General features: G+C 45.4%; 5 protein-coding genes across 5 annotated transcripts; 3 read left to right on the top strand and 2 right to left on the bottom strand.

Annotated features, from left to right (window-relative positions):
• Nucleotides 1-241: 241 nt before the first annotated feature.
• Nucleotides 242-7,137, top strand: BGW36DRAFT_450001 (calcium channel subunit Cch1; the record flags this gene model as incomplete). The annotated part of the gene is made up of 6 exons (XM_046221792.1): nucleotides 242-2,242; nucleotides 2,290-3,402; nucleotides 3,432-4,637; nucleotides 4,689-5,352; nucleotides 5,402-6,174; nucleotides 6,232-7,137. Exons 1-6 carry the CDS (start codon nucleotides 572-574, stop codon nucleotides 7,135-7,137), a joined length of 6,333 nt encoding a protein of 2,110 aa, XP_046072060.1. The 5' UTR covers nucleotides 242-571.
• Nucleotides 7,138-9,326: 2,189 nt separating this feature from the next.
• On the top strand, nucleotides 9,327-9,896 carry BGW36DRAFT_295474 (uncharacterized protein; the record flags this gene model as incomplete). Its single annotated transcript, XM_046211189.1, has 1 exon — nucleotides 9,327-9,896. The coding sequence occupies one exon, from the start codon at nucleotides 9,327-9,329 to the stop codon at nucleotides 9,894-9,896; it is 570 nt and encodes a 189-aa protein (XP_046072059.1).
• A 515-nt stretch (nucleotides 9,897-10,411) lies between these two features.
• Nucleotides 10,412-12,893, bottom strand: BGW36DRAFT_378514 (uncharacterized protein). The gene is made up of 2 exons (XM_046216117.1): nucleotides 12,743-12,893; nucleotides 10,412-12,438 (listed from the first exon to the last, which is right to left on the bottom strand). Exons 1-2 carry the CDS (start codon nucleotides 12,806-12,808, stop codon nucleotides 10,774-10,776), a joined length of 1,731 nt encoding a protein of 576 aa, XP_046072058.1. The 5' UTR covers nucleotides 12,809-12,893; the 3' UTR covers nucleotides 10,412-10,773.
• A 2,366-nt stretch (nucleotides 12,894-15,259) lies between these two features.
• On the bottom strand, nucleotides 15,260-16,369 carry BGW36DRAFT_461359 (oxidoreductase; the record flags this gene model as incomplete). The annotated part of the gene is made up of 4 exons (XM_046222130.1): nucleotides 15,260-15,566; nucleotides 15,663-15,948; nucleotides 16,009-16,260; nucleotides 16,325-16,369. 4 exons carry the CDS (start codon nucleotides 16,367-16,369, stop codon nucleotides 15,298-15,300), a joined length of 852 nt encoding a protein of 283 aa, XP_046072057.1. The 3' UTR covers nucleotides 15,260-15,297.
• Nucleotides 16,370-17,558: 1,189 nt separating this feature from the next.
• BGW36DRAFT_359151 (uncharacterized protein) lies at nucleotides 17,559-17,999 on the top strand (the record flags this gene model as incomplete). Its single annotated transcript, XM_046214044.1, has 1 exon — nucleotides 17,559-17,999. The coding sequence occupies one exon, from the start codon at nucleotides 17,559-17,561 to the stop codon at nucleotides 17,997-17,999; it is 441 nt and encodes a 146-aa protein (XP_046072056.1).
• Nucleotides 18,000-21,645: the final 3,646 nt, after the last annotated feature.

Below are 21,645 nucleotides of genomic sequence, written 5' to 3'. Positions count from 1 at the left end.
AGTCACAGAAGCAGCCAACAATACCCCCCCGCGTGCATGTTCCTAGCAAGACTCAGCGTACGCACCAGCTTAGTTGGCAGCGTGGACGGCCCGGCCAACCAGAGCCAGCCGTGCCCTTCCGCCGGCGCTAAGAACGGATCTGCTAGGCCTAAATTACCCTTAGCTTCGTTATTATTAAAAAGAGTGGCTGCGCGCACGGGGGGCCTGTTGAAATACTAATCAGGACTACGTCCTGATAGAGGCCACCACCTGAACACTTTATTTCCTGTCGCAGAAGCCGTATGTGTGTATGCTTTCGTTCGTTTTTGGTGTCGCAGGATCGGCTCGTTTATTTTTTCTGCTACTCGGTGAGGACGTAAAGGCACCACCTCCTTGCTCTCCCGTCGGCCACATTGCAGCTTCCAACACTAACGCATGGTTGCTGAGCTGAATGTCCAGGTCATCTCCGTCCGATTTACTCACCCACGTTCCTTCGACCGAAATACCCTGTTTTAGATGATATTTCTCGCCTCTTTCGGTTACTGAGATCAATTGGCGATGCATGCGATAGGGTAGTAAATTGCCAGCAACCATGGCATCCAGCAATCAGGGCCATGTCTCTGGCCCAGACTCCTCGACGCAGCAGCCGATTCCCCTGCAAGATCTAGGCAGAGACCATGATTTGGACGATGATGGTGAACGTCGCGGACGAAGGCGAAGCAGCAGCGCCGGTTCAACGGGCAGGGCCCGCGCTCATGTTCCCAGACGATCGTTACTCTCTGGCGGGACCATCAACACTTATGAGCGCATCGCAGAAGACTCGCCCAGTCCGATAGACAGGGTCGGCCTTCATGTCACGCAGCCATCTACAGCAAGGATTAGGGAACACAATCCATATACGTCGGAAGATCATTATTTTGTCGATGATCCCGGCGGATTTGCTCAAGCCACCGGCTCGATGGCCTTGGATTTCCAGTCACCGTTCGCTGGTCGCCCACCCTCTGGCTCGTCTTCTTTCGCTCACGATGGGGAGGAATATATGATGGGCGCCTATCCTGGGCCATCCGGACAACACGAGAGATCGCATTCGGAGGACCTGCTCTCGCCAACAATTCCGAATAGCGACACTGCGCATTTGACCGATCAGCGATATCTCCAGCCTATTAGTGGTGCCTCGAATACTGTTGAGCCAGAGGAACGGACAAGCATGCAGAGCATTCGATTGGGCGGTGGTCAGTACGGGTCGCGGTTGGGCGATGACCTCAATTTGGAGAGTGGCATTGGAGGAAGAAGAGGCAGCAACAGCGCAGGAGAAAGTCGTTCCCGCTCGATATCCCCATCTGCGTCTGGATCGGCTTTGCAGAGGGCAGGCTCTGTTATGAAGATGATGTCCCAGCGAGTCGTCAATTTGAGTAACGAACCAGTTGAAAACGCAATACTACGGAAAGAATCAACAAAGCAAGCGCGACTTGATGGACCACCAGACTTACCTGAAGTGCACGGTTATGCTGACCCAATATATGATCGAGTCACCGAAAAACGTACGGCAAAGACGGCATGGAGGACACAAGCCAATCCGTTTAGGGGCAAATCCTTGGGAGTATTCAGTCCTGATAATCCACTAAGGATGCGTCTTTGTGATGTCTTGGTGCATCCTCTCACAGAACCGTTCATCCTTATAGTCATTGTGATACACGCTATTCTATTAACCGTAGAGGCCTCGTCTTCGGTTTGGGATAATGCGAGATATCATCGGTGGAGCACGCGGCCCATGGATTTCGCTTTATTCATAATTTTTATCATCTACACCATTGAATTAGTTGTAAGGACTATTGTGTCGGGGTTTGTCTGGAATGCTGCCGAGTATAGCACACTGGATAGATCTCTAGGACTCAGAAAAGCGCTGGCAGAAAAGGGGAAAAATTTGTTTTCTCTACATCGTGAACCATCGACAAAAAAGAAATCTGTGCGCTTAGAACCAGAGGTCTCATTATTCCGAAGAACTTTCACTGGAACCTTCTCAGGATTGCAACAACTAGCTGACATTGCAGACGACCCACGCCAGAGGTCGCGCAAACGGCTCGCTCATCGAGCCTTTCTCAGACACTCCTTCAATCGACTAGACTTCTTGGCTGTGGTTTCGTACTGGATTTCATTTATCTTACAGCTAGTCGACTACCAATACAGTCATCACATATACATATTTCAGATGTTGAGTTGTCTGCGATTATTGCGACTCCTTGGCATAACCAACGGCACGTCGGTAAGTTACATGCGGTACCAAGATATTCTCTTCTAACTTGTACATAGATTATTCTTCGAAGTTTGAAAAAGGCCGCGCCGCTTCTCGTCCACGTTGGGTTTCTTATTGGCTTCTTTTGGTTGCTCTTCGCCATCATAGGAATCCAAACTTTTAAGTCCAGTTTGCGTCGATCGTGCGTTTGGATTGACCCCCAAGGCCAAAATAATTTTACGATGAATGATCCCTATAACGCGCTTCAATTTTGTGGTGGCTATCTCGATAGTGTAACTGGAGACCCTACCTCATGGGTTTACGCAGATGGTGTATCTTCGGATTTTAGTCCCAAAGGATATCTTTGTCCACAAGGGTCTATGTGTGTTGAGGGAACTAACCCCTACAATGGCACGGTAGCTTTTGACAATATTTTGATGGCATTGGAACTGGTCTTTGTCATCATGAGTTCCAACACATTTACTGATCTCTTAAACTATACGACCGACTCCGACTATCTCGCTTCTGCGTTGTTTTTTGCCGTCGGACTTGTCATCATGAGCTTGTGGATGGTTAACTTGTTGGTTGCTGTCATCACATCGTCTTTCCAAATTATTCGAGAAGAAAGCAACAGAAGCGCATTTGCATCGGAGAAGCCCGAAGGTGTCGACCAGCACGAGTCTAAGCATCGCCGTGTCACCAGTCTCAAGCATATTTTTGATAAAACGAGATGGCTATGGATAGTGATTATCGCATACGGCCTCATAATACAGTGTCTACGAAGTTCAAGTATGGATCCATCCCGTGCACGATTCATTAATGGCACGGAAACTGCCGTTACCCTGACTCTCCTGCTGGAAATTATTCTTAGATTCATTACGGACTGGAGAGGATTTCACAAAAGCCGTCGCAATTGGGTCGATCTTGCCCTTGCAGTGACCACATCTATTATACAAATCCCATCTATACACGACTCTGGCCAAGTATACGCAGGTCTTACAATCTTTCAGATCCTGCGAGTTTATCGTATCGTCTTGGCATTTTCTCTTACAAGAGACCTCATTCTGATTGTTTCCCGAAATATCATTGGCTTAGCGAACTTGATTCTTTTTGTGTTCTTGATGACCTTCCTCGCTGCCATTTTTGCATCGCAGCTATTTCGGGGATTATCCCAGAACAGGATCCTGATGGTAACACGATTAATATTACTTTTAACCAGATATACAACTCCTTTCTTGGTATGTATCAGATTCTATCTAGCGAGAATTGGACGACCATTCTCTACAATTCAACAACATTCACAACAGGAGATGACACTGCTTGGATCTCGGCCTTGTTCTTCATAATGTGGTTTGTCCTCGCAAATTTCATCATCCTGAACATGTTTATTGCTGTAATTCAAGAGAGTTTTGATGTCTCAGAGGATCAAAAGCGGTTGTATCAGGTCAAGGCCTTTCTTCAGCAGAAAGAACTCGGTTCATCTTCTGCTAGTAACATTGCTTTGACATCTATCTTCAAATTCAGCCGTGACAAGGCGAGATACCGTGACCCCCTTGATTATGGACCGGCTACAATGGAAATGCTACTGAAAGACGCTGTGGTCAAGGAGTTCCTCGATGAGCAATTTGATATAAATGACAATGATGATCACAACCATGCACCTGTGGAAAGGGATGACATTGAGCCGGGACTCATGTCGACACTATGGTCAAAATTCTCTAAGACCTTCCTGAATCAAGAGCCTAATCCATTCTATGCTAAGCTGAAATTTTCCAAAGCGTACGATGAGATTGATCCTCGGACTTTGGCAAAAGAGGTTGTCATGGCGGCGGAGCAGCGGAAGGTAGCGCAAAGAGAGTATCTTCAACGTCATCCTCGATATAATAAGTCACTATACATATTTTCACCAACCAATCCTATCCGCAAAGCCTGTCAACGATTAGTCGGTCCAGGACGAGGCAGCTATCGATTCGAGGGTGTGGATCCTTACAAGCCACTATGGTACTCATTTTCTGTATTCATTTATGCATGCATTGTGGCAATGGTTATACTGGCGTGTATAACTACGCCTCTCTATCAAAGAGACTTTTTCCAGGGCCGTGAGTACTCAACTTCCAATTGGTTTGTTTGGTCAGACATGTGCTTTGCGGCAGTCTTTACTATCGAGGCTATCATCAAAGTAATTGCTGATGGGTTCTTCTGGACCCCAAATGCGTATTTCCGAAGCTCCTGGGGTTTCATCGATGGTGTTGTGCTCGTGACACTTTGGGTCAACATCATTACCTCCATGTTCACCGCTGGTAGTGTTTCAAGGATCGTTGGAGCCTTTAAGGCTTTGCGTGCTCTAAGATTGCTCAATGTTAGTGACAGCGCAAGGAACACATTTCACTCTGTCATCATCGTTGGAGGCTGGAAGGTTATTTCGGTAAGTGTGGCAAGTGTCCACTATTTAAAACTTTGCTAACGTCATGCGAAGGCTGCTTTTGTTTCGCTCAGTTTCCTCATCCCGTTTGCTATCTATGGACTGAACTTGTTCAATGGGCAAATGGTGTCATGTAACGACAAGTCGATATCCGGTAGCCTCAATAGCTGTGTCGGAGAATTCAACAACTCGCCATACGCGTGGAATGTCCTGGCACCCAGAGTTGCGGCCAACTCCTACTTCAACTTCGACAACTTTGGGGAGTCCCTGTTCATTCTTTTCCAGATTGTATCTCAGGAAGGCTGGATTGATGTACAACAAAGCTCAATGAGTATCACAGGACGCGGCCAACAGCCTCAGAATTTCGCTTCGCAGGCCAATGGGCTATTCTTCGTTGCTTTCAACTTGCTTGGAGCGGTCTTTGTGTTGACTCTGTTCGTGACCGTCTTTATGCGAAATTACACGGAACAGACGGGTGTTGCTTTCCTGACAGCGGAACAACGTTCATGGCTCGAATTGCGTAAGCTACTCCGACAAATTTCACCTTCTAAACGATCCATCAACGCCAACACGCCAAACTGGCGAAGGAAATGTTATCGACTTGCCTCTCGCAAAAATGGAAGATGGTCACGGTGTATGACTACATTACTTGTTTTACATTTGTTGCTCCTGTGTATGGAATGGTACCCGTATCCCGTGATCTGGGAGTTTACAAGAGGTAAATTGACTGGTGTGGAGTAATGAAGATGCGGTGCTAACACGGACAGATGGGTTGTTCTTTCTTTTGACAATTTTTTACCTCTCAGACCTCTTTATACGTATATTCGGACTCGGATGGCCGCGCTTCCGACGAAGCTCATGGAATCTTTATTCGCTACTCGCAGTTCCTGGAACTTTCGTGACCGTCATCTTGTCGTTTATTTTCAACCAATATCAGCTTTTCCAACAATTAAACAAATTGTTTTTGGTGTCTATAACATTGCTGATCATTCCGCGCAACAACCAATTGGATCAGCTCTTCAAAACGGCAGCAGCTAGTCTTGGGTCAATCGTCAATCTTTTGGCAACTTGGTTTGTTTTGTTCCTTGTGTTTGCCATCGCCACGACTCAAACATTTGGCCTCACAAAGATTGGAAAGAACGGAAAACCCAACTTGAACTTCCGCGACGTTCCCAAAGCTTTGATCTTCCTTTTCCGTACAAGTAACGGAGAAGGCTGGAACCAATTGATGGAAGACTATGCTACGATGGTACCTCCGTATTGTACAATCACCGACGAATTCTTCAGCACAGACTGTGGTAGCGCTGGATGGGCGCGTGGTCTTTTCATTGCTTGGAACATCATCAGCATGTATATTTTCGTATCTCTGTTCGTGTCGCTTATCTTTGAGAGTTTCTCCTACGTGTACCAGCGAAGCAGTGGACTCGGTCTTTACACCATTGATCGAGACGAAATTCGACGTTTCAAGGAAGCGTGGGCCAATTTCGATCCTAATGGCACAGGATTCATAACGAAGGAACAGTTTCCAAGGCTTCTAGGGGTATGTTTTCAAATGTTCCTTTTCAGTTGATACGCCAAACTAATAATTATGTTTCAGGAACTCTCCGGTCTATTTGAAATGCGAATTTACGACGGTGAATTTACAGTCGGGAGAATTCTGGAGCAATGCCGCTCTGGCCCACGAGACTCTGTTGTTTCATTTCAGCCTGAGAGGCAGAGCAATAATGAAGTCGACATTGCTAAGCTGTCTCAAATTCTGAATAGGATCCCTGTCCAGGAAATCCGTGCTAGGCGACAGCGACTAAACATTTTCTACGAAGAAGTCCTAGTATCGGCAGACTCGGAACGCGGGATTGCATTTTCAGCATGTCTTATGATCCTCGCTCATTACAAGGTGATCGTGGACAGCAAGAGTCTGCGACTGGAAGAATTCCTTCGTCGACGCACCCGGCTGCAACGAGTCGAAGAAGCTGTTCGACGAAACACAGTCATCAGCTTCTTTGACACACTCTACTGGTCTCGCAAGTTCCGGCGACGATTAGAACAGCGCAAAACGGCAAATCTGACAGAGATCCCTCAATTCTCGATTCCAGAGATCTTTATTGACGGGCAGAACACGGGCGATGCGCAGGAAGAGGAGAGCAGTATACACAAGGAGCCCTCGGCTACAAGCACGCCTATGGCATCGCCGGATGTATCAATAACATCGATTTCATCTAATACTCGACCGTCATTGCAAATCGACACGAGCGGGTCCAGACGAGGGTCGGCAACGGAATGGTCCCTAGTTGCTCCTTCATTATCGCCACGGCAGACTAGGGATACCGATGATGATATCCACAACACCAGTCTACCACTGTCCCAGCCGTCATCACCTAGGGGTCATACCCGGGACAACAGTGGCATTATCGTGCAAGATATGATGCAATCACTGGGTGATTCCGCATGGGGCGAAAGTATTCGGCGAAGCTTTACCCAGCGACGTTCCGGTGGTCACGAGTAAGATGATGAGCAGGGAGGTTATTTTATTTCCAGCAATTATGACGTTCTAGTACGTAAGTGGCATGGATTTTGATTCGTTATATATAGTATTTTTTTTACACTCTCTCGGCGAAATCGTGCAGGAGCTACTATTTCGATCCTTTTCATTTCTTTGTATTACGTCGATGGATGGAGTCGATATAATTTAGCATAGGCGGCGGCGTTAGCTGATAGGATCAGATTTGATTGTTCCGGATATACAGCATGATGGTTTCCTTTTTTTTTTTTGGCCCTTTCATTGTTACTTTTCTCATTACATGTATCTGCTTGGCATTGCATAGAGCATCAATTGATATACAGGACATCAATTGATGTAGAATAATTAATTGCGTTGTGCTTGCATCTGATTATCTCCTTAATTGCCCTAATGCTACTTGAATTGTATCAATATTCACTCCTTGGCTTGTAACTTATACAGTCCCTTGGTCTTAAAAGGATGCTCGGCGAGACCTGCATACGCCGGGACATTTCCTGAAAGGAGGAAGTAGGGCTACCTGCAGCCTGCAGCTGCAAGCCATCGGAATGCGGAATGCAATAATGGCTGCATGCATCTACATATGCCTGGATGCACGCCCTAGGCAAGAAGGGAAAAGAAAGTTGCAGAATATTCCCCGTGCATTGATGCATGTCTCAATTGATGTATGTGTGTTGTATGTATGTACATGAGGCGTGCTTGGCACGGGGTAAAAAATATACTACTGAGGCTAATTGTTACTTTCTATCAGGTCGTCCGACAGAAGCCAGCCCGATGAGACGGTTTGTGTGTGAACCATAAATTGCTCTCATTAATCAGGAGTATTCTATGACGCTGGACCTGCAGACGATCACTGTAGATGATGCAGATGCTAATATCCCCGTCCTTTGCGGCTCTCTGATTGGCGAGTTTAAAGCAGAAATATATCGAGCACGAGGCGGTCGGACGCCGAACACACCGAACGCAAGGAGCGCTTTCAATTATTCTTTATGCTGCAATTTGTATTTTCCTCTCCGTGTTTTCAAACAGCACCGACGCCGATTGTCAGAGAGTACTAGAATTTGGGATGTGCTGATACACTGCCCTACCAGGGAGAGCGGAGGACAGCTAGCCAAGGACCGCGATTGTTGACGAGGGGGCGAGTCGGGCGACGCGTTAGCCTCAATCGAGGATACTCCAAGTCTCTAGCTCAGAGAAAGGAGCGTGGCTGCTTGCGTGTTAGTTAGCCGTTGCGGTGGTTCCGTCGCTGGAACTCGAAACCGGCGATCGACAGGAACTTGCCTATACAGTCTCGATATCTGTAACGGCTGACACTGCATGATACACCCATTGATTTGTATGCTCATCCAATTCATAATGGGAATAGCATAGAAAATAGAATAATATAATGGCATAATAATAACATAACAATAATATTATATTACATAGATATAGACATAAATATAATAATAGATAGCGCCCCTGAGTGCCGGGGCTGACTATTGAATCTATTGAATGCTGTGCTGGATCCGAATGCGTCAGGAGGCATCTTCAGCCCCACCTCTCCTGCTGCTGCTTCTTGTTATAACAGGAACTGCATTCGTATTGTCATCATCGGCATTTATTAATTCTTATTTATTCTCCTCCAGGGCCACTGCTGCTGCTGCTCTGTCTCTACCCTAGTACAGGTACCTACCTGCCTTGGGTTGTTGAATATATTCGACCCTTCCAGAAACTCAAAGCGGGCTAGTCTGAGACACGCCGAAAAAGATTACTATTTCCAACGCCGTCATCGTCATCGCCATCGTCAAAACCGACCCCTTTACTCGACAACATTAAATCCCTCTCCCACCTCACGTCGAAGTTCTAATCAGGACGTCCTAAGTTTTGCTTCACTCTGCTTCTCCTTCTCCTCTGCTGTCGTGCAACTGGACTGCCCTGGCAAGCCATGCGTCCGACGCCACAATCGGAGCCTGCAACTTCAGTCTTACTCCGAGTCTGCCGCCACCCAAACAGACTGGCGAAAAGCCTCACTGCAACCCCAGAAATCAGCAACCGTGTAACTTACAGCTCACTGCCGTAATCACATGATCGTCTGATCTGGCACAGTCCTCGCGATAAATTTTTGTCCTCCCAAACAGCCCGTCCCACGATTCCCATCGACATACAATCCGTCAGCAATCCACCAACCCACCACCATGCAGCCAAAACGTCCCTCCAGCTCAAGGGACCTCGAGCCATCGCCAATGGCCGACATTAGCCTGTCGCTACGCACCGCCTTTATGGATAACACACACTACCGTCGAGAAAGCGACTCGCTATCGACCAGTGCCCTCAGTTCTGCCAGTGGCAGTCCAACCTCATCGCCAGGCTCCAGCTGGCCATTCCGCAAGCATCGATTTTCAGGCTCCAACAACACCCACAGCCGCGATCGAAGCCGCAGCCCCTTTGCCAACATCATCCCCTTCTCCTTCCGCCGTTCGTCGCCCTTTTTTCTCCGTCGACGCCCATCTGCCGTCGATCTGGCACTGAGCGAAGAGCGATCTCGCTGTGACGAAGATTCTATTGAGCGCGTTGGCCTGAGCCTGATGGAGCCGCGTCCTGTTGATCCCATCCCGATCGCCATGGATTTAAATGCTCATGTTTTGGAGGATATGACCAGCAAGCGAAGCTCCTGGACACAATCTTCACAATGCTCAGTGCTGAACCCGCAACAACCTCGATATGTGATGGGCGGTATCGTCGAGGTTATGGAGGGCAATGCGTGAAGTCTTCGTCTCATACAGATGAGCATTTGTCCGAAGAAAAATAGCCAAAGATATGCTCTTCTCTTCTCAGATACGTTAATTCCCGACAATATTTTTACGCCTTTCACATCGATCCGCGTCAACTTATAACACCTATACCCACATACTTCTCCACACTCATCATGCTTCACATCATACCAGGTAGCACAGAGAGCTCTACACTACCAAGGAAGCTCTAGTTCATACCTAAAGGCGTTTTTATCCAGGAATTTATCAAGGGCGGCGTTTTTCATTTACTGGTTAGATTATTATGATATCACTCGGCAAGTTTATATTTTACAGTGTTCTATTATTGTCATGTTACTTTCTTTTCTTCCTCCGTCACCAGACCGGAAGAAGCCTTCAGATCAGGCATTACTTTGGTATCAGTCGCCGTGAGCCACAAGACTGACGGATAAATAAGTTTAATACATACTACTTTCTTCCTACCAAATTCACCTCTCTCCACTACACGTAGTATTAAAGTAGCGAAAGTACTCGAATTGACTTGATTACTTGCCGCATATTTACTCAGGACAAACATCAACCTACATATACAGTAATAACCCACCACCGAAGATTTATACCAACAAATACACAGCATGCCCTCTCCAGCTGACGCCTGTACTCATGCAATTAAAACAGACGAGACGGAAAAAGAAAGAAAATGAAGAAAAATCGCTTGCTGGCTCGCCAAATATGGGTATATACACGGAACAATAACCGAATGATGAAAATGCGATAGAGAAGGAAATCCCAACGCCATGATATGTTCGTAAGTCGTAATGACACATTTTATGCTTGAATAACCCGAAAAAAAAAGACCCTTTCATTATTCCCTAGACAGGTGGTGGTGTGTTCACTCCTCCTTGGTGCTTTTGCGCTGATTCGGCCAGAGTTGACCACGACATAAGTATTCGCCGCATAGACACTTGACAGCATTGGGATCACGGTTGCGATCACCATTCCAATCGGGATTGTAGTCAAAGGTTAGCTCTGTGCCAGCGGGAATGTCGCGGAGAGCGAAGAAGGCGAGGTCATAGATACGCTGATCCCCGTGGTGGGTAGAGACGGGGAACATTTTGCAGTTTGGGTTGCACGAATGATTCATGAATCGAGACGGCCCACCTAGACGCTGCCCATCAACGACATACGCATCATCTTCGTCTCCTTCGCTGGGGAAGAAGTCAAGTGAAAATAGATATGAAGGGCTGTTCTGTGACCCTGCAGCGTCTTCACGTAGGTCAGCTTCGGCCGATGTGATGACTTCTCCTAGATAGCAGTCGATAAATTGCCCACGCACAATCGGATCTGGGGATCGCAGGCCAAATCCGCGGCTACCAGTGTGAAATATCTCAAGTCTGATTGTCCTGCCATGCTGAACCAAGCGGTTCCAACAGTCTTTGCCGCAGCCACAATGCGATGAGCACTCGTATATCATGGTTTTCTTGTTAATAAAACTGTCCTTCAACACGACTTGGCCATTTTTCATCTCGTAAGGTACCATCAGTGCTTCGGTGTCTTCCTCCTTGGTTAAACAAAGACATCTAGCGGGATCACACTTTCTGCCGCAGTCACACCCAGCATTGAACTCATCGGAAACGCGCTTGACTCCCTTGAGCAGCTTGTAGGTATTGGTGAATTCGAAATTTGACGCCAAGCTACCTGCACCGCTCCATTCATCAGCCATGGTGACGGAAGGGCCTTTGATAGATCTGAGTTTCTTGTTCAAGCTTTCTCGAAGGTAGAAAAACTTTGCTTGTTTGGATCTGATATGCCCCTTTATCGGGTTACTCTCTGCAGATAAACTCTGAGGCTTCGTGCAGCGGACTGTAGGATAACGACCCTTTCCTGCCTGGATCTCGTGGAGGTCGATGGGGTAGTATTTGGTCTTGATGCCCTTGAGTTCATCTGGATCCGAGTCTTCGCCTGAACTGTCATCTGATAGCGATGGCAGCCTCTTTATCTTCCGATGCTTCATTCCCATGGGCGATAGTGTTGGTAGCTGCGGGACAACAACGCTTACAGTTGGGAAGACTCTGGCCGAGACACCCTTTCTGGAGGATGAGGAAGTTTGGAGGGGCTTGTCATCATCCAAGCTCGTTTCTTTTTTTGGCAGGGTGGGGATTATGCTTTTTTCTTCGGACGAAGCAGCTTTGTCGTGTTTGATACTCTCGTCTGAAGTGATAGGAGAGTGAACGGCATCCTCATATTGCTTTTTAACTGATGGCTCAATAGAAGATCCTCTGGAAGAGATGCTAACGACAGAGTCGAAATTAGACAGTGGCTTTAATGAGTATTCTCTCTTTTCAGTCTTTTCTTCTTCGGGACGAGGCTGAGGCGTAAAGCCCCTTTTGTTGGATGACAAGTTCAGGGGGTTGAAAAAAACATTATGGTTTGCTGGTGGCTGATATGCAGCCTCAGGTAAACCTTTTGATCTTGGCTCATCATGCAGATACTTTCTTTTCAGGGAGGTTGGCTGTGCTGGCTGAGACCCTAGAAATCGTGCCAGAAGTGTTTGTTTCTAGAATTCGTTAACTCAATTGCCAGCAGCAAAATAAATCTTCATCAAATCAAGACTTTGGGCCAAGGGCTGAGCTCATTAGGTAATGAGTCTTAAGTGACACCAGTTGACACTTGACCACAAAACACAGAGGAATCGCACAGCAACAAAACAAGTTAAAAAGATTAAAATATATAGAAAAAATTCTCTTAAATCAAGAGAATATTTCCATATAAAATAAAATAAATGTTCTTAAGTGTTGACGCGCTTATCAAGCATACAAGGCGCGGACAGATTGAGGAAAACAGGGGCAGAGGCGGCTCACTTTGCTATCCTGGTACACGTCCTCATCGCCGTCAGAATCTTGCGTCAAGTCAATTAAATTATCCATGTTCGGTCCATTTGATTACTGTCTTTTTTCATGATGGCTTTTTAGGAAGTTTGAGTGTCAGTTTGTGGTTGATATTGCCAGTTTGTCGCGTATGAGGTTAGGTTAGCGTGGGAACTTGGCCAAGACAACTTATAAATCTGTAGTCACGTGGCTGTATAAATACTAATTAACAATCATCAATTATTTAATTTTCTTTTACCTTTTTACTTTTTTTAATTGGTTTTCTTTTATTTTAAATAAAAAACAATATTCTTAATTTCTAAATTGAAGATTGTAAATTTTTAATTAAATTATTAAACAAATAAATCCAGTAATATTTCAGATGATTTAAATCAATTATAATATTTGAATATCAGAGTTATGATAATTTCCATATTCACTTCAGCTCTAATTAATTTCAATGTCTTTTGCGGGTTACCAGTTGGCGATAATTTGAGGAATTTCATTGGACCGCTCAGTAGCCTCAGTTAACTTGTAACCAATCACAATCGATGTCGTAATTAGACCAAGTCTTTTCCATGGGATATATAGATAAGTTTGTTCTCCTTATCTACATGACTCGTTTTAAGTTTACTTTGTTTAATTTTTAATTTATCCAAGACGTCTAGGTCGTTTCTCTTGAGAAGCGGTCAATTAAATTTGATAGTTGAAAGTTGAGATGCCAAGACACAATGCAAATGTTGTTGTAGGGGTAGGAACGAATAGCTAGGTAGATAAAACCATATAATCCATGTAGTATAGTTCATTAATATTATAGGCTAGATCGTTTCAAATATGAGAAACCATAATGTCACTTTTCTTCCGAGTTCGCTCAACATGAAGCCCCCGTGACCAAGACTTCTCAGCTTCCTAACCCCCAACCAGTAGCACTTTCAAGTATATAGTCATTGATGCGGATGTTAGGAAAGAATCTGAATATATACGGGGGCGAAATTAGACGAAGGGTGTGAACTGATTGGTCGGATGCTATTCAACTTAACATCATTCCTTTCTTCAACCCAGGATCGAACCTTAAAATTAGTAATAGAATCAGAAAGATACGTATAAAATCTCTCAGCGTAACCCATCAAACAATCTTCAAACTGTACCATCAAAAGTCTTCATACATTGTATCGTTTGAGGTAATCTACAGATCTATTTCCCCATCAGGTGGGGCTGAGCGGGTAGCATTCTAAATATAGAGTGTGCGAGTATATAGAAGCAGAAATTGTGATGCCTTGCGGTAATGCGGGGAACTAAAGTTTCATAGATATCGATCTTCATTGATGAAGATCATCTAGAGAATGCAAAGATATAAATACGGGCGAGAGTTACCGGGTCAATGAACAGTCATACATACAAACATCATCAATTGATACAAAAAGGTAATCAAAAACCAGATTTAAGATTAGCCTTTCACCATGTGTTTCTGCTCTGGTCGACGCAATCGGGTTTATTACGAAACCCCTCCACGAGTCCACATACTTCCACGCTCAAAATATGAGAAAGATCTAGAGAAATACGGCTCTCGCAAGGCAGAAAAGAAGCGCGCAAAGAGGAGAAGAAACATTGCCGCTGCTGCGTAAGTAATTTGAAATAAATTTGAATGTTGACTAACATTGCGTGCAGAGCCGCTTCGTCATGCTGATATTTCGTTATTTCTTTTGGAGGGTCTCTGGCTGTGGATTTTATGGAGAAACTGGAGTGACGGATGGTGTTTTTTGGCTGAACAAGTACATAATTGATATGCATGTTTCAAATGTCTAGTTGAATTTATACTTTATTCCTCGTGTAAAGTTCGGTAAGGTCAATGTTTACATGTGGTGGACCATGTCGTTTCATAAGGGCATCAATGATATCACTTGACGATATATGTATTGATAATAAGGCCGGTTGCTATCTCTTGATAACAATAGATATAATTTGTTCTAGTTCAATACTACCCTACGCAACACATCCGCCCGTCAGCAGATACACTCCAGTTCTCGCTCCCAACCCCTTTGCCACATAGAAAACCAGCTACCCCACTTCCATTTGATCACCAACAGCGGAAGACAATTGATGCCCGAAAATAGTCCTTATATTTGGGCTGGCGAAAGTCAACATCGTTCATTTATGCACCGCTATCGGGTGTTACAGCTTCGATCTGAGCCATAAACTCGTTGGACACTTGGTACTGTTGAGAAACCATGCTCGACCACGGTGCCGTCTCACTCCATGGGGAAAGACGCCTAAATCCTTTCGCATGCTCTTGGATTAGCACTACAGAGCACTAATCGCCAGTTGATAACACATCAATCAATATTATTTGTGGACTTTTCTAGGACATAAGCCACCAGGAGCATGTTTAGTAATAAAAATACTTTCAACCTTGATTAGTCTCTAGCAACTTGAAACATTGTCTACTTCTTCCCATGTGACATATCAGACAACCTTTTGAGGTTATTAAATCCTCGCTTGAAATTTCTAATCGTTGATACTCAGTGTTTCTAATCCTCTCTTTCCGTATGTCAAATATTCGCAGCGCCATGTGCCGCCAAAGTCAACCCCGCATCAAGCATCAGGCATGTTCCATTGATATAGCTTGCGGACGGACTGGACAAGAACATGATATAATCAACCACCTCCTCTGTTGTCGCTGCCCTTCCAAGGGGCGAGAATTTTTGGATAGACTGTTCCAGTATAGGAACCCGCTTTAAGCTGGCTTGCAGCATCGGCGTATTCGTCCAGGTTGGGCACACGGCATTTACGCGAATCTGATTCTTTATGTTGTCGAGAGCTGGCCACGTTCACCGGTTAGCCAGTCCATTTATCATATTTTGTTTACCTATTCCACACCACATATTTTAATAATCTTGTTGAGGATATTACTCACCAGCTGTCTTGGTAATACCAATCACGGCATGTTTGGAAGATGTGTAGGGTAGCATTCCTGGTGCTGGAACAAACGCATTTACCGAGGCAGCAGTCACAATTGAACCACGACCGAGACTACGTGTTAACCCATGACGAACGCTGTGATATGTCCGTGGTTCCTGGCCTGCCATCGCCTTTGATACAGCATGTACAACCAGCATTGTACCCCGTACATTTACCGCCATCGTCTTGTCAAAAATGTCAACCTTGATATTCTCCGTTGTAGCACCAGAAATATTCCCCATCTAAGAAAGAAGTTCAGCAAGTCTCAATTTTGATTTACCAACTCCAAAGGGTGTACATACACCAGCGCAATGAACGCAGTAGTCTATCCTCCCAAACTCTTTGATGGCGGCATCTACGATCCCATTCACGGCAGCTTCGTCGGATATATCGGCTTGGACTACTATAGTCCGGAATTTTGCATTTCTTGCGAGCTTTTTGCTTTCTACTGCAGCGTCATCGGCACCACTTTTGTCCAAATCGGCCAGGACAATGCCTTCCACGCCAGCTTCCGCAAATGAAAACACTGTCTCTTTACCAATTCCCGCGGCCGCCTGTTGTGGACGAGGTTTTAGCGAGTGTCTTCAGCTTTGAAGCTTCTAGGGAAAGCTCGCTTACGCCAGTCACAAGAGCAATGCCACCGTCGAGCACGAGTTTGGCCATGATGGATGAGGTTGTCAGCCGAAGGCGAATACGACTGCATACATAGGATTGGAATAGTGATGATAAATATTCGGAGCTAGTATTATTGTTAGTGAGGTAGTTTAGAAGTATCTTAAAGGGTGATGTGTGGAAGACGTAGGTGCTCTAATCTTGCGATGAGCACTAACGAAAGTGAATTCTGGCTCAAGGCTTCCGTCTCAAACGCCATGCATAAGGTTCCCTCCAAAGCGCCGAAAGGGGCAATACCACATGATAAGGCGATACTAGTGAATAATCCGTAAGTAATTTCATGCATCATACATGCACATTACATACATTCGTCTAATCCAATAGGAACGTATGCCGGTGCGCCATCAGGTGGGCAAAATTATACCCAATCTTTTTCGTTATTTCCCCTTCAAGCATCAGTAGTCGACTTCTCCCAAAGACGTGGTCGTATCTAATATGAGACTAAAATTAGATGGTGCCTAAGAATCTTATCCACCTGCAATAGATACTTCCGTTTCGGGTAACACATACCCTACATTGTATAGTATGATGATATTATAACGAGAGTAACAAAGGTCTATTCTAGAAATTACTGGTCAACGGACGCAATTAATTGCTTTTTGAACTCGGCGAATCCTACTAGCACCAGCTATGCCATATTCGACCCCCAACAATAGCCTATGAATAATCCTGTAGGTGCGCCACTGGAGCTTCGTCTGGTTTGATTAATCTATTGGCAACACACCTCAACCTAGGTTCTTAACATTCTATTTTCTGATTGATGGTATTTGTTGCCTTTTCAGCACTCAGAAATGTATATGACGATTCCAAGTTCTAATTCATTCAACGTCCTTCCTTGTCTCCGCAAAATCACATGAATATGGAACAAATGATCCAATGAATACATATGTGCCTAAACGGGTTCTAATGCACAGCTTCAAGCGCTCTTGGACGGGCCAGCCAGACCCCCGCCTCCAGGCGCTGTGCCTAACCTGAAGAGTGCGGGACGTGGCATCCTACTGACGTGCTTCTGCTTGGCTTCGGCTCTTTGCGACCACATAAAAGGCTCGAACTACCAGGTACACCTGCCCCAGAATCGGCATCATTAGACGCCAAATGGCTCAAGTTTTTTAACGTGAGCAAAACACCGTAGATTTAACATCACAAAGTCAATGGCAAGGTCATTTACCTGGCAACTGGAATGGCTATAATGGCGGTTGAGGGGGGCCCGGATCTTGCCGATAGCAAGCGAGTCGTTGCAAGGCTTCTTCTGAAGGATGCCACCTTTATGTATCCAATCTCAATCAGCACCATCAGCAAGACCGAGGTGCATTTGTGTATGCGCCAATTACGCAGTGTACTCGAGAAGGGAATGACGTCTTATGAATTCCGGATCTACATAGGAACGGGCGATCAACAACAAGATAACTGCCGGGGGGTTATATCTGTACAATATCAGAACTCATCCCCAAATTGGAGTGCGGCTGAGAAGCTTTCTTTGAAAGAAAACCATTACTACCAGAATAGGTGGTCTGAAGCTGTGAGGGGGTGCTCGGAACATGTGCTTACAGATAAAATGTATCAGGCCTTTGAAGATGATGGAGTGAACTATGGTTCGTCGCTCCAGTTACTAGACATCTAGCCTAGGATGACAAAGGAGATGCAATAGGCGACATCAAGGTGTTCCAATGGACTCCAGAACAATCTCAAAATGATAGACAAGACCCCATTGTACATCTCACTACGCTTGATGGGGCAGGTCAAGTATTTGTGCCCTCGTCATCGCTTGTTTTCAAAAATTTGCTCGGTGTGATTCCCGGCGAGTAGTGAAACTACCGGACAATATCCAATATAGTATGGCTGCTACGATTCTCGTGCCTGGGTTCACAGCCTACCATTCCCTAGTATAAATAACCCATCTAGGTGGCGAATATCGACGATTCTTTCAGACTCATACAGGGCGGCAAGCATACAGGTAAACTAGCCATTAATCTCAATACCACAGATCCCATTCCAATAAGTAGATCGTCCATTAAAGTTTCGCCTTTCTCCTAATATTGAATTTTAAGTAGACTCTGTTGCGCCACGTGCCCGCTTATTCCCTTCCTTCTGATGCAACATACCTGATCGGCGGAGGGTGAGGAGGCTTGGGCCGTAGTGCCGCTCGATGGATGGCATCCATGGGAGCAAGGAATCTCATCCTACTTTCACGGTCAGGACCGACATCTGATGCCGCCAAAGAACCCATTCAGCATTCCACAGATCAGAGTGTTCACGTGAAAGCGCCAAAATGCGATGTCACATCTATAAATGCTCTATCAGCTGCATTAGAGGAATGTAGTGACCTTCCCTCGATGTGGGGCTGTCTTCAAGGTACCATGGTCCTGCAGGTGAGAAGTTTAACTTTTTAATCTATACGTTTAGGACTCGATCTTCGAAAACATGACATAACATTCACCAAGTGGCAAACTACCGTTAATTCAAAGATCAAAAAAGTACACAGACCCTGCATAAACTCCTCCCCACTAATATGGATTTTTTTATCATGCTCTCTTCTCTGTCCGGCATTGCTGGGTTTATCTCTCAGTCAAACTACGCGGTGGGAAATACATTCCAAGATGCACTTGCCAATTATCGCCGATCCATTCTTCAAGGCAGATATGGCCGTCTTTGATATCACAGGTGCCCAGAATCTTGAAGCTCTGGCGGCATTGGTGTTTGAGAGAATTGAGGTGCGAAAGAAAAATTAGTACATTGGTCACATCGTAGTTAGGGACAGTATCATATTTTTTATTGAAAAACCAGACATATATTAAGGACCATAATTTCAATATCATATAAGCACGTTCATGTAGCCCTGAGATCACCAGGTGGGTCCAAGTTAGGGCAATCCCGTTATTCTTGGCGCCGAATACGTATAATTAGCTCAAACAGGAAATATTAGGCGCTCCTGAGATACTACGCGGATCACTTTTAATATGTCTATGCGTCGGGATAAAAAGTAGTTGCCAATTCCTATGTCGATTGTTAATTACGGGAAGAGAATAATAATAATGGATAATTAAACCTTGGAATACCTGCGAACTAAGTATGTGTAGGAGAGAATGTTCCCCTGGTTCACTGAATCCGGCGCGTCTGCATCCATCACTTTGACTGCGTTCAACTCTACGCCAGAGGCCATCACTGCGCTTCTCTCGCAGCTGTAGCCAAATTCCATGCCCAGAGCCCCCACAATAGGTCTATTTCAGCATCCTTATCCAGACCGGTCATCTTCCCAAGCTTCTTGTCTTACTTCAACATTCTGAGCTAGGTCCCAAGCGCAGCAGGCGACGGTAACTTGACGTCGAGTTGTCTACTTGGCCGCCCCGAGCTTACTGACATCGACACACAGACTCTTGCCTCTTATCTTTGTCGTGCTCTGCTTCCGAGTGAAAATGGAGCCTCCGCCCTCATTGTCTAGGGCCACCAGGGTAACCCAGGCCCTCGATCCGTGGAGCCGAGCATGTGTGGCACCTTGAATCCAGACTGGCGATCAATCTGCCTGCATCTCATCGTTTTATATGCAGTCATTGATGACAGCGTTGCACCACGGGGCACGTTGGACGCCGCTGCTCAATGAACTAACCAGAACACAGAGGCACTCCGGAGAGAATGGGTTTCGAAAACGGGAGTGTACATAAATGAGGCAGACGTATTCAACCCTGAATTTCAACTTGAGTTTTACGGAGCCAGATATAATAAGCTAGTTAAGATTAAACAGAATTATGACCTGACAAACAGCTGGCAGCTTGTTTGTATTGTCAGGAGTTATAGGGGACCCGGGGGGGGGTTTGACTAGTGGAAGCATGATTTACTTAGATCAAATTTAAATATCTAACTCGAAAAACTAACTCTAAATCTCGAGTCCTAAACTAACCCACTAATCTTCTAATCCGTAATTTAAACCTTTTAATCCGTTAGAATTAAAGGCTTATGTATTATACTAATATTTATATACAAGAGGGCGAGCTATCATTCTCGTTTTTTTTTAGAGATCGGTCTTAAGCGGTGCCATCCTCGCGAAAAAGTAGGTTCTCCATTGCGTGTGCTTACCGCGGCCTTCCAATCGCCTATAAAGCTGTTCCACTACGGCGGACAAAAGTGAGGCGGCAACTTTTTTGCCCACCCTCTTACAGCTCAGGCCCCCGAATTCAATGGCATAAATTGATTACAGTTTAAACACGTTTCGTGTCCTCCGCCGTCAATTGTAATCATTTCCAAAGAAATAGTATTTGCCGATTCGCCATGACTATTGACTACTCAAAATGGGACAACATAGACACGGATTCAGAGCCAGAAATTGTGGATCTGCCACTCCATCTACTCGGAGCTCTCTGCAGCTATCCCACTACTAGTTACACCAGTTACAGCAGCACCAGTTGCAAGTACACCGGGGTCCACCATCTACGCCGTTATTTTCCGGTGAAATGTTGATAAACGAGGTCTCCCGCCTTGAGGAGCGATGACGATCGAGGCAGATCACCCAATCTTCTCAAATTCCGTGGCTCCCGGTCCCAAAACTCATCGAGATTCCACTGGTCTTCCATCGTGTCGGCACTCAATCCGCAGGAGAGTCCGACCTAAACAACCAGATCATCACGTATCTCAACATTGATTCAGAGTCCGGTTCCCCCTCTGTGTGGCAGTTCCAAGTTGGCATCCTAGTAGCGCAGAAAGATCAGAAATCGTTGCTGCCCCAGCATCTAGAAAGGGTGTGGATGTATTGTGATTATATTCTGGATCTCTCTGGGAATGGGATAGCACCCTAACACGTTTTTAGAATAGACAAGCTTTTGAAAAGTAGTGGAGACGTTATTGCGAGGAACAGAAGCAGTTCCGGAAGGGACTGGAGGAGAGAAAGATCCGGACAGTTGGCGATCGGTGAAACCGCCTTATGAGATGTATGGTCTTACTAATTGCAAAGACTGGGAAAGCTAAATCCTTTTATCTCTTACAACTCTCACGGTTTGCCTAATAGCAGACCAAAGTGAATAGTACATGTAATATCATCCACAAGATACTAACCAGGGGATTAGACGTTCACAGCTGTAAACTCCACGCCATTCACAACTTCTAAGCTAGTGTCTGACAACAGTACGCAATTTATTATCAATTGGTCTCTACATACATTCAGGAGAATACTCATTAGACATATACATGTGGTTGAGATACAATGTGCGAGAAGTTGATACTCATGTCGCGAATAACTTTGGAAAAAGTAGCATAGGCTTCAATGCAAGAAAGAGCAA

This window comes from Talaromyces proteolyticus (genome assembly GCF_021365285.1).
Source record: "Talaromyces proteolyticus strain PMI_201 chromosome Unknown BGW36scaffold_6, whole genome shotgun sequence".
Taxonomy (NCBI): Eukaryota; Fungi; Ascomycota; class Eurotiomycetes; order Eurotiales; family Trichocomaceae; genus Talaromyces; species Talaromyces proteolyticus.
This window is presented reverse-complemented; position numbering and strand designations above follow the sequence as displayed.

Excerpts from the sequence above, each read along its gene's own strand:
- BGW36DRAFT_378514 (XM_046216117.1), bottom strand. The coding sequence starts at position 12,808 with ATGGATAATTTAATTGACTTGACGCAAGATTCTGACGGCGATGAGGAC. Across the intron at positions 12,439-12,742 it reads ACGTGTACCAGGATAGCAAA|AAACAAACACTTCTGGCACG; the intron begins GTGAGCCGCCTC and ends AACGAATTCTAG.